The sequence below is a fragment of the Strix uralensis genome, chromosome 2, assembly GCF_047716275.1.
Source record: "Strix uralensis isolate ZFMK-TIS-50842 chromosome 2, bStrUra1, whole genome shotgun sequence".
Lineage (NCBI taxonomy): Eukaryota > Metazoa > Chordata > Aves > Strigiformes > Strigidae > Strix > Strix uralensis.
The window spans coordinates 18,037,626-18,059,865 of record NC_133973.1 but is presented as its reverse complement, the minus strand read 5'-3'; the positions used below and the strand labels follow the sequence as shown (position 1 = coordinate 18,059,865).

Below are 22,240 nucleotides of genomic sequence, written 5' to 3'. Positions count from 1 at the left end.
TAGGAAATTCTGTAGCTGACACAGACCCCATCTTTTAAAGCTCCAACATACACAGTTCCATAGAAATACATTGTTTTCACCTTTCATTGAAGATGTTATCAGATGTAATTAAAGCACAGAGAAAACTGGGTTGCGGAGTGACCTACAAGAACTATCATCAGTGTAAGTTTTTTAATTCTTGTAATGAGGCCTTCCAAAACTGCATGTTCTTCTATTCTTGTTACCGTTAAAAGAAATACACTACAGCATGGTTACATGCCTGCTTACTGGTATGGGGAAGGGTAGAGCCCTAAACCAGCTGCCTCCTCCTCCAGCTCCTCTTGTGGAGTGAGAGTCCTTTGAGTCAGTGGGCTGTTTTGCTGCAGTGTCCCTATAGCACTAGCTGCCCTAGAAGTCACAAAGAAGAGAGACAGAAGAAGAATCAGCTAGTGCACCCACCCCCAGATTTACTGCGCTGCAGGTGTCATGCAAGTCTTAGAGAGGAGATAATTCAATGGCTTTGTCTTGCCTAAAAATGGTCCCTCCCTGGTTTTAAAGGGTGACATCGCTATACGCATAATCAATCAGAGTCTAGTTGGAACTACAAAGGATTTGGAACTAAAGCTGGAGAAGAGAGTACAGTGTTACCTGCAGAAGATGCAAATGGCAAAGTAGCAAGAAGGAAGAAGTACTGCGGAGAGGCAGCAAAACAGTTGTTTGTGGCAAGGCCAGGGGCCAACAGATCAACAAACTCTAAGACCAAAGGTTAGTTGGTTAAGGACAAATATTTTTACCCAAACATCGAGTGGATTTGACAGTTAAGGAAAAACCCAGTGAAAGTGGAATGCTGTGGGAACAGCAGTTTGATGAAGGTAGTTAACGACCAACAGGCTGATGGTGCCTACAGAGCAGAGAATGGCTTGGTGGGTGGATCAGAGCAGTCAATGAATTTTGCAAGAGCATAATGTGAACTGCTGAGGCTAAAAGGAAATACAGGAGGGGAGGGGAGGGGAGGGGAGGGGAGGGGAAGGGAAGGGAAGGGAAGGGAAGGGAAGGGAAGGGAAGGGAAGGGAAGGGAAGGGAAGGGAAGGGAAGGTAAGGGAAGGTAAGGGAAGGGAAGGGAAGGGAAGGGAAGGGAAGGGAAGGGAAGGGAAGGGAAGGGAAGGGAAGGGAAGGGAAGGGAAGGGAAGGGAAGGGAAGGGAAGGGAAGGGAAGGGAAGGGAAGGGAAGGGAAGGGAAGGGAAGGGAAGGGAAGGGAAGGGAAGGGAAGGGAAGGGAAGGGAAGGGAAGGGAAGGGAAGGGAAGGGAAGGGAGGGGAGGGGAGGGGAGGGGAGGGGAGGGGAGGGGAGGGGAGGGGAGGGGAGGGGAGGGGAGGGGAGGGGAGGGGAGGGGAGGGGAGGGGAGGGAGGGAGGGAGGAAGGAAGGAAGGAAGGAAGGAAGGAAGGAAGGAAGGAAGGAAGGAAGGAAGGAAGGAAGGAAGGAAGGAAGGAAGGAAGGAAGGAAGGAAGGAAGGAAGGAAGGAAGGAAGGAAGGAAGGAAGGAAGGAAGGAAGGAAGGAAGGAAGGAAGGAATAGAAAATGTGTATGTTATGTAGAACAGCAAAAAAATTAATGACAGAAGAGAGAGCTGGGATTGTAGGAAACGTCAGGAAAGGCACTGAAAAGTGGTAATGGATAGATGGGCTGTACAGGAAGATGATGAACATTGACTCTGTTAAAAAGAAACATGTTTATTATTCTGTGCAAATCACGAATGATGTATAAGTTGGAAAGGGGAGGCAGCTAACAGGTTTTGCACATATTTTCTTTAAGACAACTTGCCACCAGAATTGTATCTAGAATCAAAAATATATCATCCGTAACTGATTTGTCTAAAATTCTAAATCACAGTCTTTCAAAATGTGGCAATTTACAGGACATACTAAAACTAAGACAACGGAAGCTGTCTTCTCATTTCAGACTGCATGATAGAAGCCCGTCTGCAACAAGGTTTCATTTCCAATAATGATAGAGTTATTCTGGAGTAAACAATCTCTTTGATAGAGTCAGCACACATTAAATTAAGACCGTTAGGAATCTAAGAACAGTTTCAGGCCAAACATTATTTTTTACTAGCATGTATTTTTTCCTACCTATAATAAGGATTAGTGAGATTATAATGAGAATTAAATAAGGAATGAGATGAAGAGAATCAGTGTTAAAAGGAAATATTTTACGGTGAAAATTAAGTATACAATTACATCCCTAGTTAAAAAAGCAACTGTAAAGGGAGGTAATATCTAAAATTGAATACAAATTTTTTACACATTTCATAAACCCACATTGATCTAAGGCCTCTTTTCTTACAAGAGCTAGCTACCACCATACCTGAGCAATTTGAAATATTGTGCTTGCTACTCTCACTTTCCCACCTGTTCAAAATCATTCTAAGACTACGAATATAATACTACCTCATGTCAGGTTTCTCTACATGAATGCAATCAATTATTGTTTAACGTTGTTTCCCACCAACAATAATGAATGCCTTGATCAGAATCTCAGTGTGCTTTTTTGATTGTCCACAGTCCCTTCATTTCCAGCGCTTGCTCTCAAACAGAACAAGTGATTTAAATCTCATACTTAATTTAAAACAGATGAAGGGGGAATTTAAGATGTTTCATTCTTGTAAATGCCGAATTTATAACAATGAATATTATCTTTTATATTGCTATACAGCTTAATTTATTTCATCTAAGAGCAATAAAACAGAGTAAGTACTGAGCGATCCTAATAGCCAAGCAGAATCAAATTATGGAAGAAAAAGCTGACATCTGAATTATAATGCATTAAGGTAAAATTACAGCTGAATTTGAGGGTAATTTCATTCAATTTGACTTTGAGAATGCAGTACTTCTTTCAGCCTTATTTCAGAATTATACAAACTGAAAAGTGTTTTGAAACTACAAAAATTATGAAATATTATTTGTGGTTTTATAGTTAAGATATTAAATTACTATTTGTATGGCAACGCCATACTGGTAGTGAACATTCTGGCTTATCATGTACATTTTGTTGCATAAATGTCAGAAAGAAATCTGGGTTAGGAAACTGAAACAAGTTGTAAAAGAGTTTTTAGCTGCTTTAAATAGAGAGCAAAAGAGGTGAGGAAGTGTATAAAAGGTATGTTTTTGAGACAGTATTTAACTGCGTGGTTCGTTGTGCAATTCCTCAAAGATTAGTCATGAGACTTATCTTATTTATTCTTTAAGTAATGTCCTTGGCCAAAGTAGGCTTGTTCTAATGATATTTTTTTCATGGGAAATTTGGGAAGCATTGTTAACACAACTGAAGGCTGTAACACTATGTGGGGGGCTATGGGGGGAGAAGGAATGATTCTTCATATCTGGGATAATAAAGAAGGAAAGATGTGAAATCATTAGACAATCCAAAGGGAGCCAAGGAGAATTTCTTTTATGAAGTGGGAGCCTAATGGCAGACAGAGAAGATAAGATGTGCACATACCAGCTGATGACAAGCCAACCAAGGACCAATCAAATCACATGGGAATGGAGGAGACAAATGCCATCACAGAAAGTGTCAGGTATTTCTAATAAAAATACTACTATTGCACAAAGTAACAGTAAAGTCTCACCAGCAAAGCTGCACATGGTCTGGCCACCTTTGTTCGAGAAAGAATGAATTAAAACAGGATGAAGAACAAGCGAAGGTAACTGTGACTGTCATAGTGATCAGAAATCTCTTGAATGAGACATGAAAACAGCATACCAAAACCCAAAATAAGAGATATGACTCCTCCTCCAATACTGTAGCTAGACAAAAATTGAGAATGGAAAGATGTTCTTAAGCTTTGGGACAATGCCAGCACAAGCATAAATGAATAAGCACCAACCACTAATAAATGTACTTTATAAATGCATTTTAATTTCATAGCACTGAAGTTCAGAACAACCTTCCAACAGTAGCAATGAGGGAACATCACTTAACTAGATTTAAGATGAAAACTAATCGGTTTTTTATACAGCATCATAGGAGGCATTTGCTTGTGGTAAGAGGTCTTTCTAATCCCATGTTCCAGCTACAGTCAACAGAGCCACTTGATGAAGTGTAAACAGTCTTAGCATGTACCACTAATGCAAATACTATTTTTTCTATCAAGAACAATTAAAAAACCCTTTCAAAGCCACTAATGTTACAGAAAAATATTTTCCTCACCTCCAAGGAATTTAAGCCACTTGCTGAATGACAAACTGACTCTTCCATTTCTAATTTCCTTTGAAGCTGATGGTAACTTCTCCCCTCCAACCCATTTCCTCTTGGAACACAGTAAGAAGCACTTCTTAAATAATTCTTGAACCCTCTTCACAGAACTGCAATATAGATCTTTCTTAACTACTCCATTTATCTTTAACATAAGTCTCCAAAGGACATAACCCACATTATGGACTAATAGCCTGTAAAACTGCATTTTATGAACTGTAGCAGTTTTGAGCACTAAAAATGGAATCAATGGACTCAAGTTGATGACATTTCTATCCTACCCTCCACTGGAATTAATTTATTTTTTATATTTTTTAAAATATGTACTTTTAAAAAGGTGCTAGAACCTGCCTGGAGTCTACAAATCTGTATGCTTACACCTAGAGATGACATATTATTGAACACATTACTTTTTTCCTGCCAAACTAAACCCAAAGTTTTGTAAATTAGAATATTCATGTAAAAAGTCAGAAGAATTTGATTTTTTTAATCTTCTCTTTCTTCTTTCTATTTTCTTCTCCTCTCCCTTATCAAAAATATACTGTTCCATTTCATTATCTGAAAAAAGGGATAGCCCACTGCTATTTTAGGAACTTTAGTCATAAATTGTATCACTTTACTGCAATGAAAATCATATTTATGTCCCTTACAGCTGCATAAATATGTTTATCTTTGCTCAAAGAATACTACCTCCATGAAGCTCACCAACAAGAATTTTACTTTATTCATAAAGCATTTTATATCAAGACTATTTCTTAAATTCTCTTCATAGTTTTCTCTTAGTTTAAACCAGATCAAAAACCTTTTAACATATGTTCCAGGCAGTAAAGGGCCCAAAACCAAACAGTCAAAGTGATTTTTTTGTACATGCTGAAAAACTGTGAAGTCAACCTGAGCTACTGTCTGGCAGCTCACATGATCAGGTCATTTGGACAATGTACTCACTGAATTTGGTGTAATCGCATCTGATTTGGACATAAGTACACCAGATATCAGAAAAGAAAGAATCCCTTAGGTCAGAGACTCAAGCATTCATAATCACAGTTAAAAGTTTACATACATTAGTGCAAAAGAATTAACAGTTCTTCAGTCACTCTTTGCACAGTTTGAATATTGACTCACTTGTCTTTCCTAAACACACTATAAAACAGAAAACCTTTAACTAAGCAGATGCTTAACTGAAGGGTATTATGAAGAACCTGTCCATAGCAGGATTTTTTTTTTTTTCTTTTAAGATAGCAGTCCTTATGAACCTAAGAAGTACAGTATATTACATGCTACAGTGAAGGAAAAAATCTCCAACCACAAATTGCTTTGGCAGTCTCATCTGACCTGGAGAGGTAGAAAATTCTCATCTGCTCAGATGGTGACAATTGGTCTTAACTCTGAGAATATGAGCAAGACACACAGACCTGTCACCTGCAAAGAGGTTTCTCCTTATACATCACGAGAACACTTCACGCAACTACTGTATTAATTTTAACCAATTTTTAGTGTTTCACAGGCAAAATAAAATTTGTACAATAGAAAAGGAAAAAAACCTAACAAACTTCTGCTTAATAGCAATAACCCCAAACAGACAATTCTGTTCTGCTGTCCTTTGCTTCCATTCCAAGCTTCTGATACTGCTTTGATACACTTTGATATTGGTATCATTCACACTCCATAATATCAGCACGGTCTTGTCAGTGTCTGGCACTTAGACCTGAGTTCTGTGATGCAGCAACTCCACTTCTACTCATTACCTTTATGCCTTTTATATAAACCAAACATTGCACCTTTGAATTACAGTGTATCCTTAATTTTATTTACATAACTGAGCAGAGTTCCAGATGATGCACTTCAGCCATCCTTATATGCAAACGGACATACAGTATGTTATTCTGCTGTGAAAAAATGTTGCTGCTTGGGGATTTTTTCATGCACTCCTACTTCTGCAATCTCGGGTAAATTAATGGGACCTTCCAACTTCATAGGGTGAGTCCCTTACATAAATGAAATAATCTGATCCCACAAACACTGGCATATGTAGTTATTAAACTCACTGGGAGCTGATAAGGAGACACTAACGTAAAATATCTGCTAACAGAGCACATTGTTAACTCCTGTTCTGAGGTATGTGTACAAGTGAAGAAGATACTTAGGCCAAACATCTCAACAGGGTTCTCAAAATTACTTTGTTCTCAAAAGGCCCTATTTAATTTTTATTCAAATAACACAGAAATAATATTGACTGCTAAGGAGAGAAAACAAAGACAAAAGACCGGGATCTATATTAATACAACTAAGTCCCAAGTCATGATTTAGTGATTTTCTCAAAACCCAGCAGCTATTACCTAAGAGTCTTGGTTTTTTATCTCTGGCTAGATGGGAAAGTTTGAAACCATCTACCACATGTTGCAAGACAAAAGAAATAAAAAGAACTCTACTGCAGACTCTACTTCTGACTCTACCTCACGATATTTAGAAGTTTGGGTTTATTAAAACTTACTGGCTTGTGCATTTGATTTCTATCACCAATCTTGGCTTGGCATCATTATACTATACTGGACATTATGAAATTCCCATTCTCTGTGGTGTCCCTTGTGATACCTTCTTCAGTCACAGCTGATCTGGAAGCCATTGTATTTCTCTGGGGCATTGCCTTACAGCAGTAAAATGAATATAGAGCATGTATATTCATTATGTGATTATTATCTCTCTAGCTTTGGTCTTGGTTTTCTGCTCTGATACCCAAATGGTCCAGCTGTCCTTTCCTACACCTCCCTTTAAGAAAGTCACAGTGCCTTTCACTGACACACAGCCTGTTTCTCTTGAATCTGCACACTTTAAGAGTGCCTAGTACAATTTGTCCTAACTAATTCCTCTTGAAATAATCCTACATAATGTGTCATAGTGCACAGATATCTGTGAGAACACTGATTATTCACAGATTCAATTTTACCAATGAAAATTTTGATGCTGAAATTATTTATCAATTCAAAATGGTACACATCCACCTCTGCCAGTACAAACACAAGGTTGAAAAGAACAAAATGGATGAAAAAAGCAAATATACTATTATTCATTTTTAAAAATATCATTACAGAGTTACAATTCAAAGAAAAAGTTTTAATCCACTCTCAATTTCTAATCAACTTACTTTCTTCCTCCATAGATGTTCTTTCCCTGTCCCTGTTTAATTAAATGCAATAGAAAACTATTACAGATATTGTTGGGGCCAGGGAGAGACAAGTCTGAGTGAAACAGAAACATTCACAGCTAAAATTTGAATTGCACAGTGCTGTGTTTTCCCGATTCACAGCATGGTTAAGGTTGGAAGGGACCTTCCAATCCTCCCTGCTCAACCAGGGCCGCCTAGAGCAAGTTGCCCAGGACCACATCTAGACAGTTTCTGAATATCTCCAACGTGGGAGACTCCAAAACCTCCCTGGACAACCTGTACCAATGCTCAGTCACCCTCACAGTGTGGTGTTCTCAAAACCCAAAATCACCACGGTGCAGTTGAGAACCACCACAGTGTAGTGTTTCTCAAAACACAAAAAAGTGTTTCCTGATGTTCAGAGAGCACCTCCCATGTTTCAGCTTGTGCCCATTGCCTCTGCTCCTGTCGCCGGGCCTCACTGTAAAAAGCCTGTCTCTGTCTTCTTTGCACCCTTCCCTTCAAGTATTTCTGTACACTAAGATCCCTGTCAAGCCTTCTCTTCACTAGGCTAAACAGTCCCAGCTCTCTCAGCCTTTCCTCATAAGAGAGATATTCCAGTCACTTCATCACCTTTGTGGCCCTTCACTGGACCCTCTCGAGTATGTTCCTGTCTCTCCTGTACTGAGGGAGCCCAAAACTGGACCCAGTACTCCAGGTGTAGCCTCACCAGCACTGAGTAGAGGGGAGGATCACCTCCCTCAATCTGCTGGCAATACTTTGCCTACTGCAGCCCATGATACCATTTGCCTTGGTGTCCTCACCCAGGTCCTTTTCTACCAAGCTGCCTTCCAGCTGGGTGCTCCCTAGCACATACTGGTGCACGGGGTTGTTCCTCCCCAGGTGGAGGACTTGGCACTTCCCTTTGTTGAACTTCATGAGGTTCCTGCCAGCCCATTTCTCCAGCTTGTCAAGGTTCCTCTGGATGGCAACAAGACCTGGTGTATCAGCCATTCCTGTCAGTTTTATGTCATCAGCAAACTTGCTGAGGGTGCATGCTGCTGACAAGGAAGTGATCCCCTCAAACTGCAAAAGTGGGGTTTAAATCAAAAATACAAAAAAGTGTAAATACCAAAGAATGTTCAGTTCTTGAGCAGTAATAATAACAGTTATTTTTCAAACTATTATTTGTAAAAGAAAAATATATTTATTGGAATTTAAAGGCAGAGAGGCAGGGTTAACAAATCTCTTCAGACTTTTCAATCACTTTTAGTTATGAACTAGAAAAGGCTTAAATTTTTGCAAAAGCCAACTGGGTGAAAAGATCAAATTTGGTAATCCTGTTGAGGGAGGTAGAAGTACTGTTCTGCATTAAAAACTGACTAAGAGACAAAATGAAATAGGAATAAACAACTAGATATTGTTGACAAAAACTACATAGCAAGACGAAATGATGCTATTAGGATCACTCTTTGATATATTTATTAAATGGAAAGTAAGTAACTAAAGACCATGATCCTCACTCTCTTCTGCCTTAAAAAGAATGCAAATCAGATACAACTATGCTTAAATTGCAGAGGAATAAAATAAATGTATGGAGAAAGTTATGACAGAAAATCAGATCATAAATTATTTTGGACTCATCTAAACATTCAAGCAATTCAGAATTTCACATAACAAAAAAAATTAAACAAATTAATTTCTACATAAGACAAACTACATTATAACACATTCAGCCCTCCAGGCTAGAGCCTGAACAATCAGATGAGCTACATGGTAATTTGTTCATTAACCTTTACAATGTATGTGCCATGATCCACCTGAACCAAGAATGGAGGTACAAATGCAAATCAGGAACAAGGCTGCCTGTTGTCAGTAAATTTTAACATTATCTATGTGCAGTTCTAAATGTCAACATCTAATCAAGCCTAATCTATTATTGATTTTCTCTTTTGTTTTCAAAATATCCATCTGTGGCACCAATTTCAATCAACTTTTATTTCTTGAGGCACACCTCTAAGTATAAAATACATCTATCAGTCTATAGCTATTAAAAATAATTTCCTAATTTGCTCTAATATAATGGAAACCCACTAATGCTAAGGCTTCAGGACATTACTTAAAATCAAAAGTACTTGTTACAAAATTAGTAAGGAAAATTATTATTAGTAGAGTGAATAGGCTAAGCATTACTGGAACTTTTGATGTGCTGTGGCAACAACAGATGTGCCGCAAGAACAGAACGAAACAGGAAACTAGCTACAAGTGTGACCTCCATTCTATCTACGGTTATGGCTCATGTTGCTTAACTCTCTCATCTTACAACATAGTTTTTTGCCTTTTCAACACTTTCCAGTCTAAAATATTCTATGTCAAACCCGATTTTGGAAGCGGACTTCTACAAAGAAATTCAAACAAAACCTTTCAAACATTTCCAAGAGTGAGAGAAGAGAAAATATGTTTTGCTTTACTTAAAGAACACCAGCATTTCTATGATTTGAACCATTTTTATAGACATTCACTGCTGTCCTTTGCTATAAGCCTACATTTACCCAAGCTGAACACATTCTCTATAGCAATTTGAAATTTTGGTACTGCCAAAGCTTATCTATGCTTAGTGCATCCCATCCTTAACGGACTCTGTGTAATCAATTTGACTGTGCTGATACTGTTACCACAGAGCAACTAAGCATACTCCATACTAAGATTGCGAGGCTGCACAAAATGGCCCTTTCGTTGTGTCTTCTGGCTTCCAAGTCAAGTACAGAAAGCTTTCATCTGTAGTCTCTCACCTCATTCAGAGCTCAGAGAGAGTGGTAGGACAAGGAAGACAAACATCCCAAATCAAATGCAACAAAATGAGGAATGGAACCATGAAAAACAGAAGTAAAAAGGAAATTGTAGGCACTGATGGACATCAGCCATCTAGCAGAAGAATAAAGTTAAGAAAGTCAAAAAGAGGAAAGAAAGGAAAGGACAACTGAAGTGATAAAAGAGAGCCACAGAATGGGAGATCATGACCATTAGAGCTCTTAGGCAACCTAGAGAGGACAATCCTTGTGTGGTACCTGAAAATGAGCCTATTTTACTTGCAAGTTTCAAAATTCCTTTGCTGCTTAACATAATCTATTGGCAAGGTACATGCCCTCATGACCATCTAATGCTTATGCCATGGAAGATAGCATCTCTCGTGTCTTTAAGTAGTTCAGATCATTTAGTAGAGGATTACACTGTCAATCTAAATAAACCATCATCCTATGTGAATGGTATGTGAAGAGGGAGAGAAACAATGAACTTCTTAAAAAATAAAAATTGCAGTAGGAAAGGTAAATTCATATTAACTACATTTTTACACTAATGGGATGATCAAGTCCCACACTTGAAAGTTAGGAAAAGCCAGAACTGAAGTAGTCCCTATGGCTCACAGTCTACATCAAAGGTAGCTGGTTCCCAAGACTGTGGGAGTCAAACAGCTCCACGGGCCAGCTGGCCAAGGCTTCTGCTGTGAGGCTGAGGCACTGACCTCAGGAAGGTGGTTAAGAGACCAGGTACACAAAATGGCAAGAAAGTTTCAGCTCTTTAATTTGTGTGGTACAAATCCACTTTATCTGCATTCAACATTTTGACAAACTGAGTTTTGATATATCATAGATTTTTAAAATAGGAAAAAATGTTCCTAGCAGAGAACAACTTAGTTATGTACAGGAAGAAAAAAATAACAATGAGTTTTGCTGAAGACCACTGAAAACCAACATGTTGTATCTACCTCTGCCACCTACCTCTGAGCACATGAAAAACTAACTCCTTGGAATATGCAGTGTAATTTAATGACATTTTTTGTCATATACCAAAATCACAGGGTAGACATTCCTACTGTTGTCTCAGCAGGGTTTCCATCGCATCTGACGGCAGTCTGAGCGCAAGTTTGACTGAGAAGCTCATGTGTGCCACACCTCTCATCATGTTTCTTCATTCCTAAATACTAGCAGTATGCATATTTATCTAAATTAAATGTTCCTCTGAAAAATAAAGGCCACTAAACTAAATTATTAAAGCTAACATAACCCTCTGAGTGGGTGTTCCTACTGTATCATTCTGGCATGCAAGTGTTTACCAACTTCAGCAATACAAATAAAAGCATTCTAATAGAAACAATGGGTTTACATTTCCCTTACGTTCCACTTCAAAGATCTTCAGCAGCCAGACACAACAGAGTATGAAGGACTATGCAATTTTATACGATCCCACTTAGTTTAGCAGAAAGTGCTGTATTCAAACCACATTTTGAAATATGAATCCCTTGACTGTTTTCCTGCAATCCATTTCCAGCCACAAAGAACAGAAGCACTACAGAAAAAATGGCTAAGTCTCCTTTCATATTTTTTTAATATGTCCAAAATATATTTGAACAATTTAATTCTAAATTTTAGCAGAATTTTTCCTACATAATTTGATTTTAAACCAGCAGCTGGAACCCACTGGAAAAACTGGCCTGGGAAATTTCAGAGAGATAATCAGTTTTACCAAGATTAAAATGCTAGTTCATTATTTTAAGGAATGCTTTCTAATTCATTCTTTTATTCCTTTATTTTAAGCTATGAAGCAACCAGTAACCAGAGAATACAAATTACAGCAGCAAGTGCACTCTAACCAAGGGTCCCCAGCCAAGACAAATCACTCATTACATGCATCAATGATACTGTTTGCTATATGTGACTTTTCCCCTTTTGTTCTAGGTGCAGAAGCCATTAAATGGATTGAGACGGTAGAGCTCCCAGTAAATACACCTTTTACTATGTCCTCATTCTGTGTGTGCACCTTCACAGTATCTTGTTACAGATGGTGCCTACTACCTACCTTTCTTTTTGCATAGAAGTGACACAGCATTGATTTTATTCTAAGCTAAAACCTGTATAATTTCAAAAACCTGTTGGCACGAAGGGAATGCTGTATTACAAATGCAGTTAACGTATCTGTATATTAAAATGTTCACTCTAGATTGCTATGCTTATGTCAGTGCTTCAAACATAAGTATCACCTATGTTACCCAACAGAGCTGCGCAGACCTATGAGGAGCTGCTGTGCATCTAGCCCTCATTAATCTGGTATTGCTCTTTTTGGATAACCTGTCAGCAAACAGTGGACACCTTCAAAGACTGTCTGGAATTTAGAGCAAATAAACCCACCTCTCTTAAGAGGAAAAAACTCTATGAGCTTCTTACAAATCTACCTGAACACAAACCAAGAATTTCTATTAAAGAGTACTACACCTTTAAATACTTGTTTCTTCCTAGAGATTTTAAGTAGAATCTTAAAGTACGAACACATACAACACGGGGGGGACAGTGGAAGAGGGAATAGGGGAAAGCGGCTGAAAAGAGAGACGAAAGACCTTTTCCATGTTTCTTATGCCGGGACTGTTTTGTACCAGCTGGCGCAAGGAAGAGAGATCCATGGATAGAGGCCTGCCTTGGTCATTTATCTTCCCCTACAGTAGCATCCTGGAGATTGTGTGTGTTCTTCTCTGTTGCACGCCCCCCCCGCAACCCCCATGTTTTCCAGAAGAGTATTTCAAGCAACATTAACACCGGAGTTAAGGAAATGTTAAGGGTCACGAAGCTGGTGACCAAGTGAATGAAGCATGGCCTTCTCTGGTGGGTAATACAAACAAAATCAGGATTTAATCTTTCCTCAAATTTTCAGTTTGTCTCCTTCTTGACATAGAGGTAAATCACAGTAACACAGAACTTTGAAACACAGTGTGGGATTTGGCAGAGAAGTGTATGTGGGGGGAGTCAGGGATAAAAGCTTGAAATCATTGGGATCATTTAAAATCAGATTTTATAATATTCTCTCCCTCACAGATTTTCAGAGAACAGGAAAGATTCAAATCCAAAGTTCTTTATTTTGATTCACCTTGTTTCAAGTCTGTGTTTGATGCTCATACAGTTTATTCTATGTTGTGTTATATCATTATGATTTTTTTGCTAATGAAATGTTTCCTGGGTTTTGAATCAAGATTTCAGAATTGTTAAATGTGACTTTCACCTTTTATATTTAGAGAGAAAATACATTTTAAATCCCCAGATTATTCTACAAAAAGGAAATTTTATATATAATTTCTTCATAAAATAAATTAGTTTAAATTTTAAAAAACTGATCCTACTGGACTGTCAAAAGAAATGTCAGTCAAGAATATTACAGTATTTTTTAATCTAGCCTTAAAGCTCAAAGTACCCCTACTTTCTTTAAATACACATAATCATTATTGAGGCTTTATGTGTTTAGAATGTGAATAGATGCATAAAAAAAAGTAATAGTATCTGCTGGCTTAAAGGTTGAGGCACACTATGACATACTGTAAAACAATTGTTTAAAAGTGCAGAAAAATATTTGTACAGTATCATAAACTTCATCATAAAAAGGAAAAAAACCACTCATGCAGTGTTTGGGTGGTGGGGTTTTATTATTATAAAAGTATCTAAAGCATCATAAAAATACATTCATTGATTAAAATTAATATTAGAGATAAAATTAATATTTGATAATTCGATGAAATATTCTATAATATACCATTATCAAAGTATTCAGCATCTTTATGTTTTTTTACAGGATGATAGAATTTAGTCCAAATGCAGAGATCCAAGATAATAAGTGATAGAAATGCTAACATATAAAAGTATTATGTTGTGGGTGAGACAATGAAATCAGCAAAATTTTCCTTCTGACTAGGAAAAAATTCAGGGGGTTTTGTTTTGGGTTTTGTTGGGATGGTTTTGGGTTGTTTTTTAATACAATGGATTAGCAAACTTCAGATATCCATATAAAACATGCAGTTGATTTAAAGCCAAGATTAGTCTCTAAACTGTGTTCTGTAACGCATTAAAATTAGTACTTACGTTACAAATGGATGTTGCATTAATTGAAGTGACTTCTCTTTAATGCCTACCTATTTTGAACAGACTTGTTCTTAGATGTGGGAATGATCAATAGCCTACCTACACATACAAAAAAAAAAAAAAAAAAAAGCGTTGCAAGATTGGTAATGAAAGCAACCTTGGAACTAGTATAAGGATTGCTGGAATAAGTGGTAGACTAGAAGACTAACTAAGGGGATTACAAAAGAAATTAACCATCTGAAGATAATTTCACTGTTAAATTTTACAGGCTTTTGTATGGTCTGGAAATATTCTGGCATCATTACAACAGAAGACAAAGTGATAATTACTTTGAGGAGTAAGTACAGAAACGGAATGAAGAAGTGTTCACACATGCATTTTAAAAGCCCTAAAAGTAATAAAAAATATAGATCTTTAGGTTTTTAACAGGTCATACAAACCTATTCCAAGTAAGAAAAAACAAAACACTACTAGAAAAATCCTGAATTTTACCCAAGTTGCCAAGATAGAAGTTCACAAAACCAAAAATGATAAGGAACTGGCACTCTACAATTAGAAAATAACCCAAGAGAAAGGTTTGGGGAATCATTTTCTCATAAAGTTAGGTTTATTTGTATAGACCAGAAAGAAACCCTGCAAATAATTTCATGGTTTTATCATGTAAGAGAAATCATCTTTTCAGTAGTAATTCTCCATTCCAACACCTTATCATAAAAATTGGCATATCATTTACAAGTTCAAAAACAGCTTCTGAAGATGTATTGTTCATAATAGATACATTTTTGTCGACCTCTCCTACATGATAACATGGTTCCTGAAGGTCAGGATAGATTTTGGACAAATAATTTCTTTCCCCACTTGTCTACTTCCATACTATCTACCGTTCTCTCTGTCAAAGAGTTCAGCATATTAATTAATGGCCATAACAAACAAAAGGCCAGCCTCTTCTCTGTGTCAATGTCAAATTAGAGAAATCCAGTGATCCTAATAGAAACACTCTGTCTTACACACACAGCTGGAATAAGCTATGCTATATAACATAGCTATGCTATACTGGGAAATAACTATAAAATGCTTCTCATATTGCACGTGCGTATCAGTTTCTAAATACCTCTACTCAGTTAAAGGATATTTTAAACATGTTAGGCTTTTCATTTCAAAAAAATTTACCCAACAAATTGGATATTAACTTACTCTGTATCTTACTGAAAAACAATTTACTGAACTTCTAGACTTTTCTAAAATTCTCAAGTGAAAAGTCTAACATCAGATGCCCTAAACAAACTCTCAAGTAGAGTTCAGATTAAATAATTAGATCTAAAAATATATATCTGGAAACACGGAGGAAATTACCATGAGAAAAGACTGAATTTCCTGTGTGCTTTTTCCTTCTCTCATTTGTAAACTCTTTAACTTGCCAAAAGAAGTGTTGTCTGGCCAAAAATTAACTGTTAAATTCATAGGAGGATAAGAACGGTCATTCTGGATCAAACTCAAGGTGTATCTGATCCAATACTGAAGGCCAGTTTGAGAGCAGCCAGCAGCAGATGATTTGAAAAGGACCTCAGAAGAGTAGGCAGACGTGGGGCAGTCGTCCTCTCTGCACTAGTGTCAGTTTGGTTTCTAGGAACTATGCAGGCTTGTTTCCTGACGCAGGCAAGATGCTGGCTGAAACCAAAAATACTGGTCTCTGAATAAATCATGAGATGGAAAAACCACTGCTCACTAACTGTCAACTATTCTCTTCAGTTTGTTTTCCATACTGGCTTATAACATTTAGCTTAAATTTTTACTTGCCTTCTTTTTCAACAAGACCAAGTTGAATACTTGTGGAAACACTTTAGTTCCTCTTTGGTGTTTTCACACCCTCAAATTACATGAGAACTACTGTACTGACTTGGTTTTAAACTGTATCTGCCCAAGCTATATATTTTTTAATTTTTAATATTTCCATACCAATCATTCTCATTTGTCTAAAACAAATTAACAAAATGTCCAAACAGCACTCAGTACTGCCAAATACAACGCCAGGACTATATCATGAAGTATTCATTGCAAATCTGTTCATCTCATACTTTCTATGACAGGGTTACAATGTTGGTGGATAAGGGAAGAGCAACTGACGTCATCTACCTGGACTCGTGCAAAGCATTTGACGCTGTCCCGCACAACATCCTTGTCTCTGAATTGGAGAAACAGGGGTTTGATGGATGGACCACTCGGCGGATAAGGGATTGGCTGGATGGTCGCACTCAAAGACTTGCGCTCAACGGCTCCATGTCTGAGTGGAGACCACTGACGAGTGGTGTTCCTCAGGTGCCGGTATTGGGACTGGCGCTGTTTAACATCTTTGACAGCAAGACGGACAGTGGGACTGAGTGCACCCTCAGCAAGCTTGTCAGTGACACCAAGCTGTGTGGTGCGGTCGACACTCTGGAGGGAAGGGATGTCATCCAGAGGGACCTGGACAGGCTGGAGAGGTGGGCCCATGCAAACCTCATGAAGTTCAACAAGGCCAAGTGCAAGGTCCTGCACATGGGTTGGGGCAATCCCAAGCACAAATACAGGCTGGGCGATGAGTGGATCGAGAGCAGCCCTGAGGAGAAGGACTTGGGGGTATTGGTGGATGGAAAACTGACTATGAGCCAGCAATGTGCGCTCACAGCCCAGAAAGGCAACCACATCCTGGGCTGCATCAAGAGAAGTGTGACCAGCAGGGCGAGGGAGGGGATTCTCCCCCTCTGCTCCTCTCTTGTGACACCCCCCCTGCAGTGCTGTGTCCAGCTCTGGGGCCCCCAGCAGAAGGAGGACATGGACCTGCTCGAGCGATGATGATCAAGGGGCTGGAGCACCTCCTCTGTGAAGACAGGCTGAGTTGGGGTTCAGCCTGGGGAAGCGAAGGCTCCGGGGAGACCTTAGAGCGGCCTTCCAGTACTTCAAGGGGGCTACAGGAAAGGTGGGGAGGGACTCTTTATCAGGGAGTGTGGACATAGGACAAGAGTCAACAGTTTTAAACTGAAAGAGGGCAGATTTAGATTAGATATAAGGAAGAAATTCTTTCCTGTGAGGGTGGTGAGACCCTGGCACAGGTTGCCCAGAGAAGCTGTGGCTGCCCCCTCCCTGGCAGTGTTCAAGGCCAGGTTGGACAGGCCTTTGAGCAACCTGGGCTAGTGGAAGGTGTCCCTGCCCATGGCAGGAGGGTTGGAACTAGATGATCTTTAAGGTCCCTTCCAGCCCAAACCATTCTATGATTCTCTGATACTTATGGCATACAAGTTGAGGCTTTTGGATAAGAAATCGTTTCACGCATTATCTACAATTGCAGGTGTTCCAAAGGCTTCATTAGGACTCAAGTCTATATGGATGTGGGACTTGTGGGTAAACAATTTTTTTTTAAAGTTCTTAATAGCTTGCAACTAAAATATTATTTTGCTCATGACTTTATCTACTCACTTAAAAGGGAATGACACACTTACTGCAATGGTTTTGTTTACTTCATTTTCTCATTTTTCTGTAATGATGTACATGCTTACAAAAACTACTAGCTGGACAACTGACCAGCAGAAGGCACCAGGATGAGTATAATATAGACATCAGCACAGCCTTCTTCACAGTACCTTAAGTCCTCAAATAAGAGAGATATCCTCTAGCATTTACGTCAGTCGCATTCAGAGAAGTTCAGTCTCTACGAGACACTTAGTCCTTGGTGTCCTTACTGCTACAGGAAAATTCTGAGTGCTTTATTCAGAAAGAGTGCTTATCTGTGATGGATTGCACTTATGTAAAAATAAATATGTGAATTAAAACAAGCCAACTTCTTTGAACGGATGAATAACTCAAGGTCATTAGTAATCTGTCTGAGATTTTAATACCAGAATCAAAAAGCATTATTACCTACTTTGAGCTACCCAATTTAACATCAAGTGTAATCACTGTGAAAATAAAGGCTATACAAATTTTGGAACTGACATTTGACATTATTTCTTACCTCTTTTTTTTTTTTTTTTTTTGTAAGAGCAAGAAAATTAACGCAGGTGCCTTTTAGAAGGAAGCATAAAAAGACCAACCTTGCATAACCTGACAAGATGTATCAGTAGCTGGTAACTGAAAAAGCAACAACTTCCTTTTACAGTTCACTGATAGACGTGAAACAAACTCCACAAGTTCTATAGTTTACTTCAGAAATTGTCTGGTGACACATAATGGCAGATACAGTTTGAAAGAAGCCAGGATACAAAAATTCTTTCTAGTTTACATAGATGTGGAAACACACACGCATGCACGCTTACCACAGGATACCGTCAAACTGTTACCTGATGCAACTTTCACTTTAAAAGCCCATACATGTTTTGCACAATGAAGTTCACAGCTCAGATGCTATTATCTGTATTTTTAGGTTTGAGAGTAATTGCCCAATTCATCGTGCCCAAACAACAAGCCTACAACACAGGCTGAAATCTTGCATAATAACAGGACTTGTTCATAACGGGATGTCACGGACAACTAATGAAAATTTAGATGAACATGCAAGCGCTCACCCTACACCATTAATTGAGGCTTATGTTTCAAGCAGTTCTGTTTCAGACTGCAGTGGTACATTGTTCCTTGGCAGCTCCATGGCCTTGCCTACCTACAGGGTTTTTCTTAGCAGTAACAAGCCCTGGGCATGGTCATAATTTGTTTTTGAACTTACCACTCCATTAAGATGAATGAGTAAGTTCATTTCCCTGTCAATAGTATTGTTTGTGTCTGCCTTCCTACAGATTCTGTAAGGCACCACACATTGATTTACTAGGTGAAGAATGACAACCTGAGTCTTCAACTATACAAAAAAAATTTATCTTTCTTTCCGTTTGAAGAAAACAAACAAAAATATTAATTCCAACATAGTCATAACAATAATTTATAAGAGTGGGCTACATTAATTCTATGAAAATCCCTCTTTAATAACAGGAAATAAAGCATTAAGAATGAAGTGGAAGGGCTGCTTATTTACCGAGTTGGATTAATAAACTTACTCCCCTTCCCTCTTTTTCCCCCAATCAAGAAACCCAAACAAAACATTCCTTCGCAATTTAGTATTAATGCTGGTACATTTGTAAATCAAAATAGAAGACCAAATATATCACACAGTAAAGCCAAGCTAAGTTATAATTATTATAATTATTAGTGAAAACCCAACAGCAATTATTGCAAGCATGTTTCCAAGATGTACATTCTGAAAATAACATCTTATGAAAATTTAAGAATTTTTTTTCTCAGTTAACTGCACAAGATTTCAAAAAATTCTTCACAGCTGGGATTCCAAATGTTAGTAACTGGCATTTTAAACTTGCTCATTTAAGCGTTTACAAAATGGGCAACTTCTTTATTGTACTCATTTTCTTTCATTCAATTCCTGGATTTAGAGAAAGCCATCATTAGAAGTAGACTGTTTTGCTAGCATTTTATTAACCGGGTGGGGTGTGTGCTTTGAAGCACCTGTATTCATTTTTTTATTAATCGGGTGGGGTGTGCGTTTTGAAGCACCTGTATTAATTCGATATATTTTCAGTCCACGTGTTTTGCTGAGTTACACTACTTATTTGACTTCTATGGTACAATGATGGTACCAAAGATAAGAGGTCATTTGCCTTATTGGAAGTTTTGAAACAAGGTGCAGAAAGAGAAGTTCTTCAGAAGTTAGGTAATTCATCAGAACTCTATGCAGCCAGTACCTCAATACCTGAACTTGCTGGGAAAAGTTATGTCAACATCAAAAAAACCACTTCCCCTTGACAGACTTTTCTTTGGGCTAAACTGCTTTGGCAACCATTTTTGCTAACCATTTTTCACCTGCTTTTTAAAACACTATTTAAATATTACCAATGTAACCCCAGGAATATCAAAACACTAGTTTAGAAACATAATCTAACTTCCATTACTTAATAAAAATTCTGTACCTTTGATGCATATAGGATGTCTTGGCTATTCTGTAACACATGCAAAGAGATTTTTTTTAAACCCCGTTCATGTGTCTTGTTAGGCCTTGCAGTAATGTAGCAGACATTAGCATGCACTAATGAGAGTGACATAAAAGGAAAACTGTGTTGTGCTACTGTGAATGTCTGATGTCTTCTAAAACACGAGTAAGGGCAAAATCTAATACAGCCCTGATATGACTGTATGTTACACAATTACAAACTGAAATTATTCATCGCATTTAGTGTAGAAGAGGTGAAGGAATAACGCTAAACTTGGAAAGTCCCTGCCATAACTGACCCTGATTGCTCAGGGTATTTGTGGCCGCACTACGGTGTTTTCCTATTTTCTAGATATTTTAGTCTCTCTTCTCACTGCTACCCATATAGATGCAACGAACACTGAAAATGGATTGTAAAACAGAAGTGTGAAAATACATGAGCTATATATTTCATAGTACTGCGTGACTAAAACCAGTTTGTTTTGTCTGATCATTACTTTCCACCATAGCCATTTTCAGCGCTCCTTTCAATAACAGCTGGTAAAATAATTTCTCTCAGATGCAACATTTAGAGCTGCCCTTCAGGTCCCATATTTTCATTCATGTCACACTAAAATCCTATAACATGAAAGGTAAATTGTATAAAAATAATATTAAAAGTAGGGAAGAGTCTCCTAATTTAGGAATAGATGCATCCTACATCCTCCACTACTGAAGTAGAGCTGTACATTAAATAAACATTTAAGAAAATGCTCTGCTCTATCCAGATGTTCGATAACATAGAACATGATGTTTCACAATCAGTTATGGGGGTTCTTTCAGTTCTTCCTCGCAAAAATTTGATACCCTCTGGATGCGCTATGCATTTTTATTTTCCTAAATAGGACGGTTCCCTTCTTCATCTAGAGGCATTTTTCTTAAACGCACACACTACAACCTACAGAATTAAACTACTGTCTTCAGTAAGACCTGATGAGCACGCACCTGGGACAAAGACTTTAAATGGGATTTTTCTCGGACACTCAGACCGTAGCAGGTAAAAATTAGGTGCTAAGGACAGTCAGGCAGCTTTGAACAGTTCGCTGATGAGCAGCAATTTCTCTTAAGGCGCGGTGAGCTCTCTCAAACCCATCCCGAAGCCGCTTTGCGTTCGGCAGGAGAACAGCGAACCTTAAAACCACATTCCACTGAAAAGATGCTGCCGCTCCACCTCCTCGGGAGGTAACTTTCCGTTGCCTGCCGTTCGGCTGCTCAGTCACACACCCCGGCGGCCAGGGGTGACCGTGGAGAGCCCGCAGGCGCCCCGCCGCTCCCGGCAGCCGCCCGGCGGGGGACGGCACCTCGCCCCCCACGGGACGCGGTCCGGGCAGGGGGTCAGCAGCAGAGCCCCCCCCTCGCCGAACACCCAACTTTGGCGGGGTGGCGGGCGGCAGGAGGGGGCGGCCCCCGGCCCCGCACTCCCTCTGCCCCCTCAGCGGCCGGGAGAGGCGAGAGCCGCCGCGACTCGCCGCGGTCGCCACCCCGCTTCGCGAGTGCGGACACACCACCCCCCCCCGCTCCCCGCAGGCCCCCCGCACCCCGCGACCGCCGGAAAGTTGGCGGGAGCCCGCCCGGCCGCCCTTACCGTGGTTGCTGGCGACGTGACCGGCGGCGGCGGGGCGCGCTGTCAGCAGGGGGAGGAAGAGGCCGACTCTCCAGAGCAATCCCCTCACCTCGCAACACCCCATGGCTGGTGCCCGCCGAGCGCCCCGCGTCCTCGGCCCGCCGAGGCTCCCCGTCCTCCTTCAGGCCAGCGGGGGACGCCGCCGCGGCGCCCCCGCCCGCCGCCCCGCCGGGGTCCGGTGCGGCCCGGCCGGCTGCGCTGCCTGCACCGCCGCCGGGGGCTGCCCGGGCCGGGGCGGGAGCATCCACCAGCGGCGTCCCGGGGCACGGCGGCGGCCCGGAGGGAGGGCGAGGGCGGGCGGGGGGGCGCCGGGAGAGCTCCGGCAACTTCGAGGCGGCG

At 39.7% G+C, this 22,240-nt stretch overlaps 1 protein-coding gene across 3 annotated transcripts in view; it reads right to left on the bottom strand.

Moving 5' to 3' along the window:
• EPHA6 (EPH receptor A6) overlaps positions 1–21,996 on the bottom strand; it is a 527,052-nt gene extending 505,056 nt beyond the window's left edge. For all 3 annotated transcript variants that reach the window (XM_074856969.1, XM_074856950.1, XM_074856960.1), the window contains exon 1: positions 21,863–21,996. In XM_074856969.1, the coding sequence (XP_074713070.1) occupies positions 21,863–21,965 (103 nt within the window). In that variant the 5' untranslated portion in view covers positions 21,966–21,996. The remainder of the gene's footprint in view (positions 1–21,862) is intronic.
• Positions 21,997–22,240: the final 244 nt, after the last annotated feature.